General features: G+C 40.8%; 1 protein-coding gene across 2 annotated transcripts in view; it reads right to left on the reverse strand.

The window, feature by feature from the left end:
• Window positions 1-1,354: 1,354 nt before the first annotated feature.
• jag2a (jagged canonical Notch ligand 2a) overlaps window positions 1,355-22,221 on the reverse strand; it is an 85,830-nt gene continuing 64,963 nt past the window's right edge. For both annotated transcript variants that reach the window (XM_036575149.1, XM_036575148.1), the window contains 12 exons: window positions 20,351-20,464; window positions 19,930-20,043; window positions 18,434-18,547; window positions 17,594-17,710; window positions 17,146-17,173; window positions 16,356-16,441; window positions 13,966-14,079; window positions 12,429-12,544; window positions 10,775-11,026; window positions 10,531-10,662; window positions 4,635-4,788; window positions 1,355-3,293 (listed from right to left, as the gene is read on the reverse strand). In XM_036575149.1, coding sequence (XP_036431042.1) covers window positions 2,842-3,293; window positions 4,635-4,788; window positions 10,531-10,662; window positions 10,775-11,026; window positions 12,429-12,544; window positions 13,966-14,079; window positions 16,356-16,441; window positions 17,146-17,173; window positions 17,594-17,710; window positions 18,434-18,547; window positions 19,930-20,043; window positions 20,351-20,464 — 1,793 coding nt within the window. In that variant the 3' untranslated portion in view covers window positions 1,355-2,841. The remainder of the gene's footprint in view (window positions 3,294-4,634; window positions 4,789-10,530; window positions 10,663-10,774; window positions 11,027-12,428; window positions 12,545-13,965; window positions 14,080-16,355; window positions 16,442-17,145; window positions 17,174-17,593; window positions 17,711-18,433; window positions 18,548-19,929; window positions 20,044-20,350; window positions 20,465-22,221) is intronic.

Raw genomic sequence — 22,221 nt, forward strand, 5'->3', positions numbered from 1 at the left:
AGACCGAAAGAGAGATCATTCACACAGCACAGTTGTAGGAGTTGGTCTGTGTGGCTGAGATGTTCCAGTGGGATGCGTCTCCTTCCTGGGAAATCAGTCCGGGATGAGTAAACAAACCTGAAGATGCACAGCTCCTACTGCAGCAGATTAATCTTTAATCAGGAGGTGACACACGCCATTAATCCCACTGAATTTATGGAAACTCGTTGCCTGTCCTACATTTTGGTGGATTTAACATTACTTACACATTCAGTCAGACGGTCAAACTATGTCCAGAAGATAAAACACGTCATTATGTTCTTTAGTTTAAAATGAGTAGCAACAGGTGCTTCACTCTCACTCTCTCTGTGAACTGATTGATGTTAGCTAAAAGGCCTGATTTCTGATTCTTCATCTACAAATGAATTCTGATTCAGCCTTGAGACCAAACCTGACCTAATCATTCAGTTAAAGGGGAATTCCACCAGTGCATCCAAATTTCTGTAAATTCAATTGTTCAGATGTAAACAAAGTCATGATGGAGTTTGATGGGGAATAGTTCATTGTGGAGAAACTTACCATCTTGGATCTCTTTACAGTGGAACCGATAGGAACCAGGAGTCACAAATATAAAAGCTATTTTATTTACTAAAACAACCAAAACCAAAAGTGAACCTACATGTGTCATGGGTTTTTATATGCAAGGTTACTGATGGTAAAGTAGTGATAAATAAAAAAAATGGTGTGAGTGTAAAGCACTGTTTTGTCTTACAATGCCCTGAATCTACCTTTTCATCAAAAATCTTATCTTAACAGTGTCTCAGACTTCAGGCAGTGAATTCATAAAAATTTCATGTAGTAACTTTCTGTGAGGGAGCTTTTAGAGGTGGACGTCTGGTTCCTATCACCACCACTGTGAACAGTTCTGACTCGGTAAGTTTATCTAGAACAGAGCGTTTCACACCAAACCACTCTGAACGACTCTGTTTACATCTTAATCATTTAAAGCTGCACTATGTAAGATTTTATTATTAAAATTAAAAATAAGTAGCATTACTGGGCGAAAAATGACGGAGTCGTCTCGGAAGATCGTCCTTTCAACGTATGCTTGGGATCACCAGATTCATCCGCTGGGGGAAGGGGTCCGATGCTGCAAAATATTCTACCACATTTTGTGTGCAATTATACATTTCCACTAGAGAGGTCTCCAAATCCCCAAAACTTACATAGTGTACCTTTAACGTGAATTATGCAGGTTTTAAAAAATCGATGGAATTTCCTCTTTAATGCAAACAACACTTTGAAATTATTGAAGTATTAAAATGAATTAGTTATTAAACAATGACCAACTCCACTAAGAATGCAGACGTTTTTATCCAGAGAGACGATACGTTTTATTTATTGCCACATCTGAGGTAATTCATGTAAATCATATTAACTTTGTTATTCCTGTTGGGCTTTGTAAAGAGACAATATTGGGCAATGAAACAAAATCTAAAAATTAAATTGTTCCCTTCATGTATGAAACTAAGAACAGAAAAAAGGAACATTTCTAGAAATTTCAACAGGATGATTATAAATCTGCTACATCAGTTTTATTGTACTATTTGTGACATCATATTATTGGAAATGTTTTCAATTATGCAAAATATTTTGTAGGAACTGGGATGATTTTTGTACCATGTCACCAAATTTTAAGACTATTTCAGGGATTGTTAGGGATTTAGTCTTGTGGATGATGTAAAAAACAAAAATGACAAAATTTGTCATGCTTTTCAGTCACAAGTTCTCGTACTGTCACAAAAAAATTGCAGTAAAATTCTAAAAAATTCTTCGATCTTAATTCTAAAACAGGAATATAAAAAAAATACCAACATGTTTGACTCCTTGAACACATGACTTTCTTCTGAATTGGCAGGAAACTGAACAGAAATTAACCATTTTCTTTTAAATCTAAAATGTTCGTATTTCTCTGGCCAAACCATTTCAATTACGCATCTTCTTAAAGTCTAATCTGCTTAGTGTGTTGACTTTACATACATTACAGCACAACAAATACATTTATACATAAACACCATGATGACCGGAGTGCTCCAGTGGGTACAGCAAGAGGCCCCATTTAGCCCTTGATGCAAATATAAACATTAGAAAACTGCTGAAATTTTTTGACCAACATAAATAAAAGGAATGACATCATAAAAAGTAAAAGCAAAGTAAAAACAGAAATATTAATCATAGAAATTATCAATAAAAAACAGTGTTTTAAGTTACTAAACTCAAATATACACAGCTATAACTTTCTTCTATTTACATATGTACATTTGTTTATTTCTTACATAGTATTTCTCTGCAAATAGGTTCTATGTAGTCTTTAAAAAGGAACAAAAAGTGTGAGAAATGTGTTGAGAACTGAGAAAAAGCCGTATTATATTAAAACATTCAAAAATAGACCCAGCACCAGACTTTCACACAGGACATTCAGGATGGTGAATTTTTGAAAAACGGAAAAATTCCTTAAATCATTCGTTATCACTAACCATCTACGTGAAACTGCTCTATCTGACCAAATATACAAGCTGAATATCTTTCCTCGAGAACAGAAACTCAAGTGCTGGAAACGATGCTTCACACGAGCTCGACTTAAGGCAGATCAGGACGTAGACAAAAACAAAACCGAAGCTGCCTTTAGTGTCTTTAAAGTCCTTTTGTGTTTTTTTTTTCTTTTGTTTTTTTTATTTTTACAAAAAGCAAACACAAGTGTAAACAGAAGAAAGGAGGGTTGAAAGAGTGGACGGCTCCGCTTCTGGACAAAAGTATCAAAACTCCACGTTCAGTGTTTCTTTCCTTTTCTCGTCGTGCTCCTCATACGTAGTGATCTATCACCCGTTCGCTGTTGTTCACGTTCTTACATCGGTTGTCCTTATTGCGGTAGTGAGTCCTTGTGGGCTGTGTCTGGGTGCAAATAGTGTACACTACTTCCCCTTTAGCGTACTTCAGAGAAGGGCACTTATCCACCACTAGCCCTTGCCCACCTTTCTCGTCTCCGTCATCATCCTCGTGCTCTTTCTCCGCTCCGTCTCCGACCCTGTCCAGGGGGTACATAAGGCTTTTGCTTTCCTCTCGACTGTCTACGTTGTCTTTATGGGGCGACTGAGCGCCCAGTAGCGCCCCCCTCTGGTTATTGGTGCTCTCCTCTATTGGAGCGCCGGCCCTTTCTCTCGCTTTCCTGCGCTTGCGGAACCAGCAGATACAGACCACCATGCAGGAAATCCACAGCAGAGCAAACAGCGCACAGAGCAGCGGAACCAGATAATCTATAAAGAGAGTTTGTGGAAAAAGTGAGTGAGAGAGATCGGGGAAGGTTCATACAGAGCAGGGTGAGAAGTACAGGGAGGTTTGGGGGGATTTAACCCCCATAATTAAGACTTTAAATAAATCTAAAGTTTGGGGGGGGGGCGTTCTTAAACAAATACACGTAGGTTGCAATTCTAATGTGTCAGAAAGACACACTATACAATTTTGCTCACCCCTACAGTGGACTATTCTAGGGTTGGGCAGTATCCAAATTGACCTTCACCTTCAAACCATGTCCAAATACTACCGAGGTATCCCTGATAGTGAGCATATATCAGTCTGCTGGCTTGATAAGGTTGACACCCCGCTGCTGGTCCACCCTCGGACCACCCAGATTACTGTCATGCATACAAGTTTTAACTAGTTTTTAATCTCCTTTGAACAGATTTTAAATGCACACAGACTTTTATTTTGGAAAATAAACTTTTACACTATTACAAACAAATGAGAGAGAAAAAAATCGTGATTTTATAGGAAATGTCGTTGCTGACTCTGAGCTGGATTAAAATGATTTACTGAACTAATTTACAAAGTATAACTAAAGAAAAGAGGAAGGAAAAATCAGTAAATTGGACTGTGAGGGAAAATGAGTGATGATAAGTAGAAATTTGTCTAATACTCTGCTTGACCACCCGTGGACCGCCTAGAAAACGCTGAGCAAAATGCCAGTGGACCGCCAGATTTGCCGTCAGTGGGCCGTCAGTGGTCCACTCTCCTCTTGCTATCAGGGATATTATAATATTATCACCAAGGCTAAGGAGCGTAAAAACATCGTTAGTGATGTAAAAGCATTTATGATGCTTTTGTGTCGTTTGCAGTAGGTTCAGTTTTCAAACCATCTTTCAAAAAATTTCAAACCGTCTATCTAACAAGGGCTAAATGTTAAACAGTGCTGCTAACTAGGAGGGAGGAGCTGATTAGCATTAGCTTATCTAGCATGATAACAGCACTGGATGGGAATGATCCAGACCTGAGGGAGTGAAGACAGTGACGAGCAGCTAAAGGGACACAAAGGAGGAATTAAACCTGTTCTGTGGTGTCTGGATCTGTAGCCTGATCAGCTAATTAATGTTAGCTTAGCAGCCAAACAGGGCCACACACTACAGCACAGGTTTGACTGAATAAGTGCTGCTCTGCTGAGATGAGTGTGGACGATAAAAAGTAATGTCCAAACGACTGGTTTTGGAGTGACAGTAAGCTGAAATTGAACTTGTTCTGTGGTGTTTGGGAATGTTTGGGAATCACAAGTACCCCAGATCCAGAGAAAAAAGCAGACAAAGAAAAAAAAACATCTCACTCACCCGCTGAGGGGGGCATGACCTGTGCTTCAACTTTAACCTCTCGTATGGCCAGTAGCAGTGTGCTGTTGTGACGTCTGGACAAAACGTTAATGATGGAACTGACCACAACCTGTATATCTCCTTGCTCCTCCAGTGCAGAAGACTGTTGAAATGACTAGAAAGACAGAATCAGACAGTTTATTTGATAAGAATGTGCTCATAATTAATCTATCGAAAATATAAAGTATGTGCAACATTGAACATATATCCAAAATATATACATGAAAATGTTTGTTTATTTGATGTTTGTTAATGACGCCTTTAGAGGGCGGTAGTGAGTGACGTTTGTTTATTGGATGTTTGTTAATGATGCCTTTAGAGGGCAGCAGTGAGCGACGTTTGTTTATTTGATGTTTGTTAATGACACCTTTAGAGGGCAGCAGTGAGCGACGTTTGTTTATTTGATGTTTGTTAATGACACCTTTAGAGGGCGGCGGTGAGCGACGTTTGTTTATTTGATGTTTGTTAATGACGCCTTTAGAGGGCGGCGGTGAGCGACGTTTGTTTATTTGATGTTTGTTAATGACGCCTTTAGAGGGCGGTAGTGAGCGACGTTTGTTTATTTGACGTTTGTTAATGACGCCTTTAGAGGGCGGCGCTGAGCGACGTTTGTTTATTTGACGTTTGTTAATGACGCCTTTAGAGGGCGGCGCTGAGCGACGTTTGTTTATTTGACGTTTGTTAATGACGCCTTTAGAGGGCGGCGCTGAGCGACGTTTGTTTATTTGACGTTTGTTAATGACGCCTTTAGAGGGCGGCGCTGAGCGACGTTTGTTTATTTGATGTTTGTTAATGACGCCTTTAGAGGGCGGCGCTGAGCGACGTTTGTTTATTTGACGTTTGTTAATGACGCCTTTAGAGGGCGGCGCTGAGCGACGTTTGTTTATTTGATGTTTGTTAATGACGCCTTTAGAGGGCGGCGCTGAGCGACGTTTGTTTATTTGATGTTTGTTAATGACGCCTTTAGAGGGCGGTGGTGAGCGACGTTTGTTTATTTGATGTTTGTTAATGACGCCTTTAGAGGGCGGCGGTGAGCGACGTTTGTTTATTTGATGTTTGTTAATGACGCCTTTAGAGGGCGGCGGTGAGCGACGTTTGTTTATTTGATGTTTGTTAATGACGCCTTTAGAGGGCGGTGGTGAGCGACGTTTGTTTATTTGATGTTTGTTAATGACGCCTTTAGAGGGCGGTAGTGAGCGACGTTTGTTTATTGGATGCTTGTTAATAACACTTTTAGAGGGCGGCGGTGAGTGACGTTTGTTTATTAGATGTTTGTTAATGACGCCTTTAGAGGGCGGCGGTGAGTGACGTTTGTTTATTAGATGTTTGTTAATGACACCTTTAGAGGGCGGCGGTGAGCGACGTTTGTTTATTTGATGTTTGTTAATGACGCCTTTAGAGGGCGGCGGTGAGTGACGTTTGTTTATTTGATGTTTGTTAATGACGCCTTTAGAGGGCGGTAGTGAGCGACGTTTGTTTATTGGATGTTTGTTAATGACGCCTTTAGAGGGCGGCGCTGAGCGACGTTTGTTTATTAGATGTTTGTTAATGACGCCTTTAGAGGGCGGCGCTGAGCGACGTGTGTTTATTTGACGTTTGTTAATGACACCTTTAGAGGGCGGCGCTGAGCGACGTTTGTTTATTTGACGTTTGTTAATGACGCCTTTAGAGGGCGGCAGTGAGTGACGTTTATTTGATGTTTGTTAATGACGCCTTTAGAGGGCGGTAGTGAGCGACGTTTGTTTATTGGATGTTTGTTAATGACGCCTTTAGAGGGCGGTAGTGAGCGACGTTTGTTTATTGGATGTTTGTTAATAACACTTTTAGAGGGCGGCGGTGAGTGACGTTTGTTTATTAGATGTTTGTTAATGACGCCTTTAGAGGGCGGTAGTGAGTAATGTGTGTTTATTTGACGTTTGTTAATGACGCCTTTAGAGGGCGGCGGTGAGCGATGTTTGTTTATTGGATGTTTGTTAATGACGCCTTTAGAGGGCGGTAGTGAGTGACGTTTGTTTATTTGACGTTTGTTAATGACGCCTTTAGAGGGCGGTAGTGAGTAACGTGTGTTTATTGGATGTTTGTTAATGACGCCTTTAGAGGGCGGCGGTGAGTGACGTTTGTTTATTTGATGTTTGTTAATGACGCCTTTAGAGGGCGGTAGTGAGCGACGTTTGTTTATTGGATGTTGGTTAATGACGCCTTTAGAGGGCGGTAGTGAGTAACGTGTGTTTATTTGATGTTTGTTAATGACGCCTTTAGAGGGCGGTAGTGAGTAACGTGTGTTTGTTTGACGTTTGTTAATGACGCCTTTAGAGGGCGGTAGTGAGTAACGTGTGTTTATTTGATGTTTGTTAATGACGCCTTTAGAGGGCGGTAGTGAGTAACGTGTGTTTGTTTGACGTTTGTTAATGACGCCTTTAGAGGGCGGTAGTGAGTGACGTTTGTTTATTTGACGTTTTTTAATGACTCCTTTAGAGGGCGGCGGTGAGTGACGTTTGTTTATTTGACGTTTTTTAATGACTCCTTTAGAGGGCGGTAGTGAGCGACGTTTGTTTATTGGATGTTGGTTAATGACGCCTTTAGAGGGCGGTAGTGAGCGACGTTTGTTTATTTGATGTTTGTTAATGACGCCTTTAGAGGTCAATCGTTCAACAGTTATAAGGTTCATTTTTAATGCAATTCACTGAAGGCAATAAACAGGAAACAATGAAACTGGCCTCCACTGGAATGTCGCAGTGTTAAGCTCAGCATCCATACAACAGACAGCGTTAAGAGAGCACAGACCACAAAGCAGCACCACTCCTTTTCCGGAAAGCTCTCCAAACATTAATCTTAAAAACATTACAGCATGGAAGAGAGGGTCAAGCGCTTATTCTGCCCATTAAGGGCTTAGAGGAGGGAAAGTGGAGAGACTTGACTCTCTTTGTTTCTATGGTGATAGTCTGGATACACAGAGGTAACATCAGAGTGAGGGCAGGCGGAGACAAAGACTGTATGTGTGCGAAAAGGAGGGAAGATTGATTGCAGTAGTGCAGGAGGCAGGTAGGTTTCAGAGGTAAAAGGTCTGAAACGATAAGCAGATGTAAAGAAAAAAGCCAAAAGGACGGAGGGAGGGGTCACACTGCCTGGTGTTTCGCTTTTTCCAAATGGTGAGATACTTAAAAAAAAAGACTCCTGTTTTACGAGTTCTCTCTGGAAGCCATCTAAGCTCTGAATTAAGTGCCTGCTTTTTTTAATAGAGTGCAAACTCGAAAAGCGAGTGGCAATTCAGAGAACAGAGAAGAAAGAGAGAGGAAAACTGATATCTAATATAACAGAAAGAAACACTGAGATCGAAAACACTCAAAAAGCAGTGAAGGCTAGTGAAGCAGTTTAAACTGTGGAGATTAGACATGGTGATGTAACGGTCTCAGCTGTCTGAGAACTGCCTGCTGGATTAGAGTTGAACATCACCCACCAGAAGATCGTGAGGGCAAGAAATATTAAAATTAGGCCTCTCATCTCTTTATTGATTATATTAGTAATCAATTACTTTGATGATGAATCAAGATTTTAAAAAGGGTCAACCAACAAAAAAGCACTTTACTGAACAGTAACCAACCACTGAGGTCAATTTAAAGGGGAAGTCCACCAATTTTACTAAATTTCTGCAAAATTAATTATTAAGAGGTCAACAAAGTCAGACATCTGAAGAGTTCAATGCCTCTAAAAGCTCCCTCACAGAACGTCGTTAGATGAAATGGTAATAAATATACTGTTTGATGCCTGAGACATTGTTTTATGATAGTTTTGAGATAAGATTTTGGCCTACGGCATATTTTTAAAAACACATTCATGGTGGAGAAGAACATGCAGGGTGCTCTATACAACAAGAAACTCGAATTTCAAAATTTCTATGATATGGGCCCTTTAAAGGGGAATTCCACCAATTTTTCTCCAAGTTCTCCATAATGTAAAGGTCATAAACGACAAAGTTTGGTGTAAAATGCTCCATTCTAGGACCTAGCTCCCTCACGGAAAGTAAAAAAAAAAATAGTTATGAATTCACTGCCTGATGCCTGAGATTTTGTTTTATGATGGTTTGTGTAAGCTTTGTGGCTATTCATGGTGGAAGGATACATGCAGGGTGTTGTGAGGCAAAATATCCCCCAAATAAAACTTATTTTTCCAGATTTTCCACTATTTTACCATCATTAACATTCCACATAAAAGTTCAGAAGACTCGTGTAGGTTCACTGGTGGTTCTGGATAGTAAATAAAATGGCTATATTTGTGTTGTAGTCATGGTGACCCCTGGTACCTATCACCACCACTGTAAAGAAAGTCTGAGTGTGTAAGCTTCCCTGCATTTCACATCAAACCACTCTTACTGACTTTCATCTCAGTGAATGCATTATGCAGAAAAAAAAAAAATTGGTGGGTTTCCCCTTAAAAGACTGCAAATACTAAGATAGACTAAAAAATAAACTAAGAGAGATCACTAAGAGGAATGAAATATGCACTTAGTTAAGCAATAGAACACGAGAGGGAGTGTGTTATCATGGCTGTGATTTGGTCGCAGCGTAGATCATCACAGCCGTGATGTTATTGGCGATAACACACTCCTCGAGTGTTCTACTGCTTTAATACAACAGTTAAATAAATACAGTAATAAATTAATAAACTGGGCTGTGAACGCGGCGTTTAATATGTTTTAATGTTCGCAGTTCCTTCACCAAATTATAGCTCCTTAACAAGCAGCTTGTTGCTACGTCAGAGTAACGAGCTCCGCCCACTCGCTGCACAGCCGGCAGTTCGTTCTCCAGCTCCTCACACTAAATTCCCAAACTGGTTCAGTTACAACTGAGCAGCTTTTCAGTCGGCAGCTGTGACAGAAGAACAGCTAAACAACCTGGAATCAGCCAGAAATGAACCCAATACCATTCGCCAAACGTGTAGTCTGATCTTCAGAGTCTGACCAAATCAGACTGAGCCATAAAACTGCCGCAATATCAAGTTCAGCTCAGTTTTGTCAGTTTTTGCCAGATCAGTATTAATGTTGTTTTGTTCCAGCCAGTCTGTAAAGCATCTTACAGCCCATTTAGTTTGGCGAATGGTGTTGGGTTCATTTCTGGCTGATTCCAGGTTGTTTAGCTGTTCTTCTGTCACAGCTGCCGCCTGAAAAGCTGCTCAGTGGTGATGACAGTTTGGGAATTTAGTGTAGCCTCATCTTCAGAGTCTGACCAAATCAGCTGTCGGTCAAATATGATCTTAAAAGTGTCCATTTTCTGTTTGTGCGTAAAGTAAGAAGTAAAAACATTCAAATGTCTTGAGCGTCTCCTACAGCTGTCAAAGTCGTTGCTAAGTAATGGCGTCTCAGCGGAGTGATACAGTGTTTGTGAAAAAAACCGTGATGTTATGGTGAAATAACAGCACGTTTAGAACGCTTCTCAACCAATCAGCTTGTGTGGCCGGAACTAACTGTTGTAAAATGAATCATAAGTCAAGTTGCCAACAAATCACTGAAGAATCATTGAGGTACATTTCAATCAATATCCTTTTTAATTTACGTTTGAATAATCGTAACAGTCCTAATAAAATTTGTAACAATAACAAAAAAAAATGAATATATAAAGGTTTTAACCTCCAGAAGTCAACATTTTCCACTGGAGTCACTGGTCAAGGTGACTAACATAGCATAGCTACTTTCACAAAACAGCACACTTGACTGTAGTAGCTGAGGTCGAGATGCATCACTATGAAAGATGAGCATTTATTTAAGAATTAGCTTTGATGTTTCATTTCCAAAACATGTAGAGTGAAGAGGGTCGGAATCTGAAGGCTTTTGGGAAAAAAAGACAAAAAAATCTGTTCTCACCATAGCAACCTCCACTGCACTGCTGCTAGAGGGGGACTGTTCACACAGAATAAAGAGGTCGTGGTCTTCAGCGAGGGTTCGAGTGTTCGGCAGGTATCTTAGTTCTGAACAGATACCCTCTACAGTCGTTCCCTGTGAAACACACACACAGGGACATACGCATAGGTCATACGTCATATTTACCCCAGATTAGAATAAGATTTATTGATTGATTGATTGATTGACTGACTGATTGATTGATTACCTGTGGCAGGCTATTTGTATCGAATATAAGGGTAACACGTGCGCAGTCCTTGTCTAGGTAACTGTTGTTAGGTTGGCAGTCGGTGTTGACTGGTGGCTCATCTGGGGCGGAGCATATGCCCCACTGATGGCAAGGTGGGCGGAGACAGGTAAGGGAGTGATGCTCTGTGCACTCCTGTCCTCCAGGACAATGGTGGCGCTGGGCTCCAACAGCACTTGTGTCCAACAGGCAGGGCCGACTGCCACAGTGTACCTAAAGAAGATAAATGTACAGCATTTATTTAACATTCAATAAAAGCTAAAAAAGCTACAAATATGAATTTTTCACCTGGAAAAACTTATTTAAGGTTCACAACTGGACCTTAAAACCACTGTTGTACCTTTGAGGGAACATTTACATTGTTTGTACCTTGATGAATGAAAAATGTACCTGTACAGAACCTTTATTTCTAACAGTGCACATCTGCCAACATCTGCAAGTGTATTCTAATGTAGGCTTATGAATGTAATTTGCTGCCTGTAAAGGACAGTGCATAGTTCTCCCTCCACTCCTGGCTGCAATTTTACCCCGTATATGTCTTGCAACTGTGTGAAGTTGCAGTTGCTACTGTAAAATGTACAAATCCATTTTTAAAAAGTTGGGACGCTGTGCAGAATATAAGTAAAAATAGGATGCAATGATGTGCAAATCATGTAAACCATATTTTTGAAGGAAAGTACTACAAAGACGACATCAAATATTGAAACTGAGAATTTTTTTTGTTTTTTGAAAAATATGTGCCCATTTTGAATTTGATACCAACAACATGCTCCAAAAAAGTTGGAACAAGGGCCTGTTTACCACTGTGTTTCATCACCTCTTCTTTTAACAACACTCTGTAAGCGTTTGGGAACTGAGGAGACGCTGCTGTAGTTTAGAAAGTGAAATGTTTTCACATTCTTGCTTGATATAGGATTTCAGCTGCTCATCAGTTCGGGGTCTGCTTTGTCGTATTTTTCATTTTATAATGTGCCAAAAGTTATCAGTCGTCACAGGTCTGACTACAGTCAGGTCACTTTAGCACCCAGACTCTTTTAATACAGAGCAGTGCTGTTGTAATATATGCAGAATGTGGTTTGTCATTGTCCTGCTGAAATAATCAAGGCCTTCCCTGAAGAAGACGTCATCTGGATGGCAGAATATGTTGCCAAAACATGTATATATCATTCAGCATTAATGGTGCCTTCACAGATGTGCACGTCACCCATACCATGTGCACTAATGCCCCCCTAGACCATCATGAATACTGGCTTTTGAACTGTGCAATGAAAGCAAGCTGAGTAGTCTTTAGCCCGGAGGACACAGTGTCCATGATTTCCAAAAACAATTGTAAATTTGATTTGTCTGACCTCAGAACGCTTTTCCACTTCCCCTCAGTCCATTTTAAATGAGCATAGCCTGTACAGGCCACACCCACTCACACCATGCCAGCCTGGTGTTAACATTTATACACTGCATATGAAATTCTATCAAAATCTAGATACAAATCTACGTATGAAAAGGGAAGGTGTAAACCTGCTGTGTATTGATTACGTGTTGATCCGATCACCTCAACCGGATCACAGTGATCAGATGTCAGTGCTAAGTATAAGGAGAGTAGGGTAGGTGAGCTCACCTTGGTGCATTTCGTATTTCCGTTCATACACCGACAAGTGTTACAGTCGTCTTCCCATCGGCTTCCATGTGGAACCGTCACGCCGGAGTGCTGGCAGCCCTTACCAACACCAATAACTGCAACAGGGAAGAGAAACAGAAGAAATGCAATTCTGCTGAATTCCTCCAAGTCAAAATACTCCGACAGCCAAGCAAACACTGTTAACCTGAAACTGAAACTGATTTGTTCTGAAAAGTGTGGTTTTCTTGTTTAATGTGCTTTTCAGACAGGATTAGTTGAACATGGGGAGGTGGGGTAATATTTTACCACGGGACGTAATGTTTATGACTTATTTATACGGGATATGAAATCTCGTTATATATCACAGAAATTGGAGTGGCTCAATTTATGCACTGCACAACTCCAGAAAAACATATCAAGTGTAAACATTCAGTTTAACATTTTATTTACTCTAATCTACTTAAAATGTCCAAAGGAATCCAGACGGCTCTTCTCATTAGGAAATTCAGCTACACGAAGTTGCACTTATTGCTGACACAGGTGTTAAAGGAACAGGACACTGTGTAAGGTCACCATGCCCAACACCTAGATCAGGGGTCAGCAACATACGGCTCTTTTACTGCCCCGTTGCGGCTCCAGAGCAGAATTACACTTTTAGGTTATATATATCTGTTATCGGAACAAAACCTTGTATCTCCAAAATAACAACTTTACAGGAGAAGGAAAAAACCTACTTTACTTTTAATGTAAGTCAATGGAACCAGACTTTTTTTCCAAGTCATGTGTGTATATATACAAATACATCGCTGCTGTTGGAACAAAACCTTGTATCTCCATTTTTGCCATTTTTCGGTTTTGGACATAATTTGAAAAAGCCTGTTGCCCTTTACATTGTGTGTAAATTTCATGACGCATGGACCAAAACAAACGACCCAAAACGACTTGGAAAACAGTCTGGTTCCACTGAAACCAATGCAAAGTAAAGTATGTTTTTTCCTAAAGGTACCATTTTGGAGTTTTCTTCCGACAGCAGTGATATTTAAGCTAAGCAATGATTTAAGCTACAGATAACAAAATTAAATGCCGCTTTAAATGCCTCCAAAATTAATATATTATAACCTGGTATTATTTCTACAGTTAGATTTATTACAGATAAGGCACCATTATCTTTACTGATACACATCCACAAAAATGACAGATAGGGAGGATTCATGCTGAGAAACACCACTAATAATTACTTTACCTGCCTCCCATGTAAAACGAATCTCATCCAAATAGTACCTAAGTAAGCCAACTCTCTACTAAGTTAATTTCCAGTATGCAAATTCTAATGTTATTATTACCATTAAGGAGAGGCTCAGAAATGTCACTGCTTCAGTGCTTTTGAGACTTTTGAGACAACAAAGAAAATCGTTTCTACTGGCATCATCTCAGGTGGCACAAATTAAAAGGCAATCTTTATTTCATGTATATATTTTTTAGTTTATATTTTAGATGCAGCCTGCTCTGTTTAGAGGGCTTTTTTCATGGTACCCACATTCCTGACAGCGAGGTCCAGCTCGGCCCTGAGGACACGCACAGCGATAGCCGTTAATCTCATCGACACAGGTGGCTCCATAAGAGCAAGGAGAGGACTGACACTCATCCACATCTGAGGAAGAGAAATTAGAAAAACAGAAAAAAGCAGACGGACAGAGCAGGTTTAGTTTTACGTAGTGATCTGGGAAACGTCAAGTCAGGTTTTACTGACGTTCCTCCTCAATACAGCCAAAACGGTGTTATGCACTTCTTCTGGAACAGCATTAAACACAGAGCGGCAGACCAGAGGACAGCAGTGCAAAAGTCAGTACAGTTCAGAGTATTATATACCACACAAACATGAGGACGGGAAGACGGAGACAAACATACAGTCCTTAGCAGCAATGACTATAGATCTATTGTTCAATGAAGTGTACTGAGTCCACAGATTTAGATAATGACGTCAAGAGGGCAGAACATGTGAGCAGCGGTCAGTGTCGTATATATGATGTGTGTGTATGGAGTTAATTTTGTGCCAAACATTTCAAATTAAATAATAAAATCCACAAGCAAAATATTGAGTATGAAAATGTGCAAAATATGTTGCAAATACAAACAATAATAGTTAAATCTAACTTTACTTTATTTATAACCTAATTTCACTCATTCTGATATAAATCTATTTCTCATTTTGCCAGTTTTTTGCTTTAATTTTTATCTATTTGCTGATTTTGCTGATATATGTTTGCTTCTCCTCTTTTGCTTCTGACTTTTGGGACTTTTTAACACAGGGCGGGTCTTAGAAAAGGACGTTCACCTGCACTCTAATTTGTATTTGCAATGTATTTTGGGTATTTTGACACTGAATATTTTGCTCGTGGATTTTATTATTTTATTTGAAACTTTTGGCACAAAATTAACTTCACTAACTTCATATGTATGTGGGGCACAGCCTAATGCGGGACTACGGAGCCCCGCTGGTGACATCCTGTATAAATAAAAATAAGGCATATGAACAAGAGAATTAAGTCATGGCCACAACTTAGTAAGGCGTGGGAATGAGATCCTAATGCGTGGCCATGACTTAGTAAGTAACGACTTCCTTCCCACACCTTAGTAAGTCGTGGCCACGACTTAATCATCTCATTCACACGTCTTACTAAGTTGTGGCCACGCATTATTTTTATTTATATGGGATCTCACCAGCAGAGCTGCGTATGGGGTGAAATGTAACATGGACGTTTTTTGGTAGTCAAACAGGTTAAAGTAGAACTTTTGCATTTCATCATCTTATCATATTCCCACAGCAACATCACAGGCAAAGTTTGACTGGAATTATAAAGATATTTCTCCAGATCCAAAAAAGCCTGTTTTCTTCCTTTAGGCTTTTCATTGTGTCGTTGCATCATTTGGGAGCATATAAATCGCTCAGAGTGAGAGCCAGCTAAGCTAAAGTACAGCCTCCACACAGCAGGGTTCAACTAAACACTGAGAGAACTCAAAATCCCCCCATATGAATGCGGAACACTTTCTTCTGGCACAGATACACCAAAAATTAGAGATGCCAATTAAATTTATTTGAATTTCAATGTGCTGATATTTGCTGTTCTACTTTAAAGACCAAAATAAATCTGCTGGTGTCTGACAGTCTCTTCTCGCTAGTCATATTTTTTTGATGCAAATATTTCTGTGTATTTATGTTGGTAAGCTTCACACAACATTGTACTGAATTACTTGTGTTTGCCTTGATTTACCAGACTTTTTAGAGACAGTTACAACCAGCTTCTCTGTCAGTGACAATTAAGCTAGTTGTAATGTTTCGACTTTCAGCCGAACTGTTCGTAAATGGTACTGGAGGTTTACTTCGCAGGTTTCTTGTTAAAAAAAAATTGTGAATTTTGCTTACATTAAATATATATCGGGGAGACTGACTTGGACTTTTCCAGGCTCCGCCCACTCTCCTCCTCTCCCACACACCTGGAACTCACGTTGATCCCATTCAGACTGCTTTATATACCCCTTTGTTTGTTTTGTTGGGTTTCCCTGGTTTTCACCCCTGCTACTCTCTTTGTTATGCCTGAATATGGATCTGCATCTTTTCCTGCCTGCCTGTGTGTTGACCCCTGCCTGCTAGGACAATGAGTATCGGAATGCCCTTAATAAAGTCACTTTGCACTTGGAACCATCTCAGCCCAACGTTACAAAGAGATGGAAAATAAGTCTGAAAAGAAAAAGTTCTCTCTAAGGTTAAGTTCCAACTGCTTGAGCACCTCGACTGCTGGTTGGAGTTAATTACAGAAGCTGGGCAGTTGGACCAAAATCCTGGGGAGGACTTTTATTTTCTGAACCAGTGTCCATATCTGCATCCAGTACTGTACTGGATAGTTTGACCAGTACTGCAGTACTCACTGATGCGACAGTCAGGTCCAGCGAATCCAGGAGCACACTGACAGCGGAACCAGTTCACACCGTCCACACAAACACCACCGTTATAACTACAGAGGCAAAAGATTCAAGAGAGAACAGAGAAGACATCACTCTCAAATGGAAACTAACAGCTTTTTAAAGAGTAAACAAAAGGTATTCAGATATTGATCTTCTAATCACTTCTAATCACTTAGCTTCTAATCAAATTCACTCAGAAATAACAGTACATCTCCTTGACTAAGGCCCAGTTCCATTTCTTATTTTTACCCCTACCCCATGTTTTCGAGTGTCCCCTTGCCCCTTGGAACTGAGTTACAAGGGGTAGTGGTTGAAATCTTCCCTATAAAATGGGACCCTCAAATAAAAAGAGCATCACTTCATTAACAGCTACCAGCGCTGCTCTGTAGGCGACCCTGCCAGTCTGCAGTGACAGCAGAGGAGGGTAAAGTTCAGCTCCTCACTGCTGGGCTTTAGTTACATTTAGAGCATCATATGCCTTCAAAGAAGGGGGGCAATTATTTATTATCGCCCACCCCTAATTCTTCAGTGATATGAAGCTGAATCAGCTGTTCGCCAGCTTCTTGTAGCATATTGTAAAGTTCAGAAAGCTTTTCCGAGTCTGGGCTTAGCTACTGTTGCTAAGCTAGAAATGGAAAAGTGGTATTTAGGAAAGTAAATTAGCAACGCTTTTCCATATATGCCAGTTTCTTTTTATGTAAATATGACGTCTAGAAATTGCTGTGCAAGTTTTCTTTCTCACAAAAAAACGTACCAGGGATGAGGATTGCATTCGTCAACATCTGTAAAATGAGCAAAAGAAAGACATGTGAGATGCTGGGACAAACTAATCAGCAACTGTCTAATTAAACTGAAGAAAATAACTAAAATGTTACAAAAAGTATGAAAATTAGGCTGTTTCCACATCCGACTAATAAAAATGAGAATAAAACTCTACATCACACGTGTAAAAACACTTCTGAGAAATACGGAGTGAGTTTACAGAAACATTTAGAGCATCTTGAGCAGCTTTTCTTTGCTGTTTTGTTTAATTTTATTGGTATATTTTGCATCATAAAAGTACAAACACAGAACACACTGGCAAACATAACAGCTCAGAAAATTTGAGAAGATTTGCATCATCTTTTTTATTCAAAATATGAAAATAAACACAAAAATATGCCAACGGAAACCTAGCTACTGAGTGAGGGGTGTGGTCTTACTCAGAGTGCAATCAGGCCCCTCCCATCCATCTTTACAGATGCAGGTGAAAGCTCCGCCCCTTCCTACACAAGTTCCCCCGTTGGCACACGGCTGAGGGTCACACGTGCTGTTTGTCGCTAGAGAGAGAGAAACAGACAGAGAGACAGACAGACAATAAGGAGAAATAATTAAATCATCCCTGTCACAAGAAAAACAGACTCTTTTTCATTTTTATGCTTTTACACCATTTAAAAAAGGTGCCATCTGCCTATTACATCATGAATATTTGAATATAAATGATCTGAAATTTTTTGTGTACCTACTTTTATCATTTCTCGTTCTCTTTAAAGCACAGAAATAAACTGAAATCACTTTATATTGTTTTTGTAACATTAACAGATGATAAGAATGTTTTTCCCTCCTATAAAGTTGCTGTTTGTCATACACTGTTTATCCCAAAGCATCCAGACACCCTTTTTAATGAGTGAGTTCAGCTACTTTCTGTGCACCTATTGCTGATACAGATGTTTAACTGTGCTCACACAGCTTATATAATCTCCACAAGCACTGACCAACAGAATGGGTGAGAGGGGCAGTGAGCTGCGGAGCAGTGGAACTGTGCTCTCTGGAGTGATGGAGCTCCATCCAATACCTCCGGGATGAGTTGGAGTCAGAACTGACCATCCAACATCAGTACCTGACCTCACTAATGCTCAATCAAATCCTCACAGCAATGTTCCAACATTTAGTGTAACACCTTCCCGGAAGAGTAGAGGCTGTTACTGCAGCAAAGGGGGACAAACCCCTCCTCATGCGTTGGCCTGAAATGTTGAACACACCCACACACAGCTAAAGCTCACCTGAGTTGCAGGTACTGCCCCCCCAGCCAGGCGGACACACGCAGCGGTATGAGTCTCCATGATCGTAGCATGTTCCACCGTTAGTGCAGGTAGTGGAGTCACACTGACTCTCTCCTGTGACAAAACACAGAAATAAGCAACACTGAGGGCTTTTACACACCGAGCGCCATTCATGCATTCAACCCTTACATCGTATTCCAGGTCACTCTTTTCAGATTTGAATGTGGTCACACTTTATTTGGATGGTCCCCTATAGATGATCTACTGATACTCCAATCATTAACAAACGTTCTGGTGTTAGTCAATTGATTATTACCAACATTATGGTTCGGACAGGGTCGGCAACATGCGGCTCCGGGGCCACATGTGGCTCTGTTACTGCCCTGTTGTGGCTCCACAGCGGAATCAGATTTGTAGTTGAAAATAAAATAATCAACAAAGTTTAACAATAAATGGTCTTAAACTCTGGAGTTAATGTAGAACTGCTAATTCACCCTTTAACCCTGAAGACTGGCTCACAGACTGCTGGTCACCATAGCAACGCAGACAACAATCTCGCCTAGCTAGTAGCTAATGAAAAGGCAAAGAGAAAGATTTAAGATGAACGTTGATAATTTGGAGACGAATGGACTTTTTTGCATTTATAATCACATCAGCTGGTTTCCTGATACGTTTAATCTGCACCGAGAAACTGACAAACACTAAAAAGTCATGAAGCTGTAGTCGCTTCTCACTCGCCAGCTTCTTATTTGAATTTTCCAGCACCTCAGGCACCATTTAAGGTGGAACGGAAAAATTAGAACAAGAAGCTGGTGAATGAGAAGCGACTTCAGCCTCGTAGAAAATTTAACGTTGAGATACATTTTACAAAAAAACTCTTCTACTTTTGCGGCAAAGTTTCCTGCGGGAGATGTGAGAAAAGTGGCTGCAGCTGATTCAAAGCTTAAAGCAGAGCAAAATGAGTCTGTGTTTTTGTTTCTATCATATTTTTAGCCTATACTAGAACATCAGCACATACTGAGACATATTTACAGCCAAGATGGTCAAATGGACATAAAATGTTGTGGCTCCCAAGGTGGTTTGATTTTTGTTGAAAGGACAAACTGACTCTTGGGTTTGAATCTTCCACACTCAACTTCAAGTTCAGTTGCATTTAATGGATTTAGCCACACAGGGTCAAAACTGAGGCGCAAACATCAATGATGGAACTGATCTGCGAATATAACAGTAGGATTCACTGAAAAGTGTTTAACTGATGATGTTTCACACCAAATGTGATTTTATGGAAAGTGACGATGCAACTTTATTTTATTTGCTCTGTTTGATTTCTGCAAACTTTTGTCAGTGACATGAACTCCCTCGACCAGTCTCTGTTTCCTCTGGCACTGGCTTGATCACAGATGTCCAAGCACAACACGTACAACCTGCATACGAGCCCACGCTCATGAACACACACACACACACACACACACACACACACACACACACAGACTTACGCGACTGACAGGTTTTGCCCTTCCAGTTGTCAGAGCACCGACAGTAGAAGTCATTGAGCAGGTCCACACAATGACCACCGTTCATACAGGGTCCAGACAAACACTCGTTCACTTCTGTAGAAGAAAACAGAGGATTAATGAGAAGAGAAGAGAAGATAAGAGAAGAGAAAAACAACACAAGAGAAGAGAAGAGAAGAGAAAAACAACACAAGAGAAGAGAAGAGAAGAGAAGACGTAAAAAGCAAAGTAGGGATAAGACGTGAAAAGGGAAAAAGAAAAGGGAAGAATAAAGGAAAGAAAGGATGAGAAGGGAAAGAAGAGAAGAGAAGAGAAGAGAAGAGAAGACGATATGATACGATTAGAGAAGAGAAATGAGGGAAAGACATGACAGACAGTTAATAAAGGAGAAAAGCAGACTGACCCTGCTCACATAGTTCTCCCTGCCAGCCATCAGGACAGAGACACTGGAAGGAGCCGATTCCATCCAGACACGTTCCACCATTTAGACACGGAGAAGATACGCAGTCATTAATATCTGCAGTGTGGAGCACAGAATCAGACCGGGCAGCGTGGAGGCCATAACACAATGCTATACGATGTGCTGATGTGTTCATAAATATTCATAAATGGTGAATATGTTAGCTGTAAGGCAGTGATTTCCAACACTGGTCCTGCACCAAACACTGAGGCTGTTTTCACATCTAGTTCATTTGCACCAGAGTTTGGGTTTTTTATGACACTTTATCCTTTCATTTGGTTTGGCTGGCTTCACCCTGGCACTAACCTACCAGTGTATAAAATCCAGACCTTCCCCTCGTATACATTCTTAATATAAATGTATAATCTGCCCATTATGCTGCGTCCAAATATCTTTGTGTATCACCTTCAAAGCAATACGACTGATCTTACTTCATCTCTGCTTCTTTACGATTGAATGGCTTGTCAAATCGCTGGTGCTGGACCCCGAAAACATTCTGTGGTCCCTGAGCCGAAATCAAATGCTTCTCTATTGTTTTATTGGTCGTCTGCAGCAGCAGTTTGTACTGCAAGAACGATATGAGCAACCTCAAAAGTCGAATGAGAAAACAGGCAGATTATGCAGACGCTACAGCTCTGCGGTCAGTCGCACCAGCTGAACGTAAGTTCGACCGTAAGGTGGGGTTTGAAGTCCGGTAGCAACAGCCGACATAAATATGCAACACTACACGCAGTGAAATCGCTCGCATTTCTCTATTTGAGTTATATTTCAAAAAGAGACTGTGCTTTACGGTAAAGTGGGGTCCCCAAATTGTCCGTCTCTTACATGTGCGTTTATTCTGCTCTGCTGCTGGAATTTTTCTGACGTTTAAACTGAGATTCCCAAAATTACCCGAACGGTCGGTAACATTAGTGAAGCTGCGGCTAATGTAATAGCTACTTGAATGTGCTGAATGACGGAAAGGTAATGTTAGCTATGATAGTTATATTGTTAAACTAATCTGTGTTATGCATTCTATTTTACCCGATTTTCTCCCTAATTTAGTCGTCCCCAATTCCACCCGCTAGTTAGGACTCCCCCAATCACACGATGCTATCAACGCTAGGAGGGTGAAGGCCAACACAGGCTTCCTCCAAGACGTGTGAAGCACCACTGCTTCTTTTCGAGCTGCCGCTCACGCAACGTCACTGGACAGCCGAACGCACTCGGAGGAAAGCGCCAACCGCCAGATCTGCTACGTCAGCTAACAGACGCCTGCGCTGACTAGCATCGCGCTGAGTGATGGGGGGAGAAGGAGGGGCCATCCCACCCACCCAGAGAGAGCGAGGCCAGTTGTGCTCTCTCGGACTCCTGGCTACGGATGGCTGTAGCATCACCAGGCATTCTATGATAATAAGGTCAGCGTCACACACAGCCTGAGCACTGATAGAGCTGCTCTTATCGCTCTGCACACAGTTGGCTTGTGTACTTGAACAGAGTCGCCCACCGGGTTTTGGAATGACTGTGTAGTAAAATGTCTCAGTGACAGACACAAAGTAGGACTCAGGGCTCTGTGACTGTCTGTGTTGTGTTGCAAATCTGTGGCAGGAGGTCTGTGATCTTTTCTATCTCAGGTGGACGAAAACAGGTGTAATCTATCCTGCAGAAGTGGTTGGCGACGTAAACCGAGACGTTTTTCGTTTCATCTTGCAAGTTTTCCCATCGATCAAATCGACCAGAGATTTTAACTGATTTTTACAGCAGAACTTACACCTACTGTAGGGTACGTGTCAATTTTGAGTTAAGGTAAAGCTACGTTGAAACTATGTCACTGG

Source organism: Colossoma macropomum, unplaced genomic scaffold (assembly GCF_904425465.1).
Source record: "Colossoma macropomum unplaced genomic scaffold, Colossoma_macropomum, whole genome shotgun sequence".
Classification (NCBI taxonomy): Eukaryota; Metazoa; Chordata; class Actinopteri; order Characiformes; family Serrasalmidae; genus Colossoma; species Colossoma macropomum.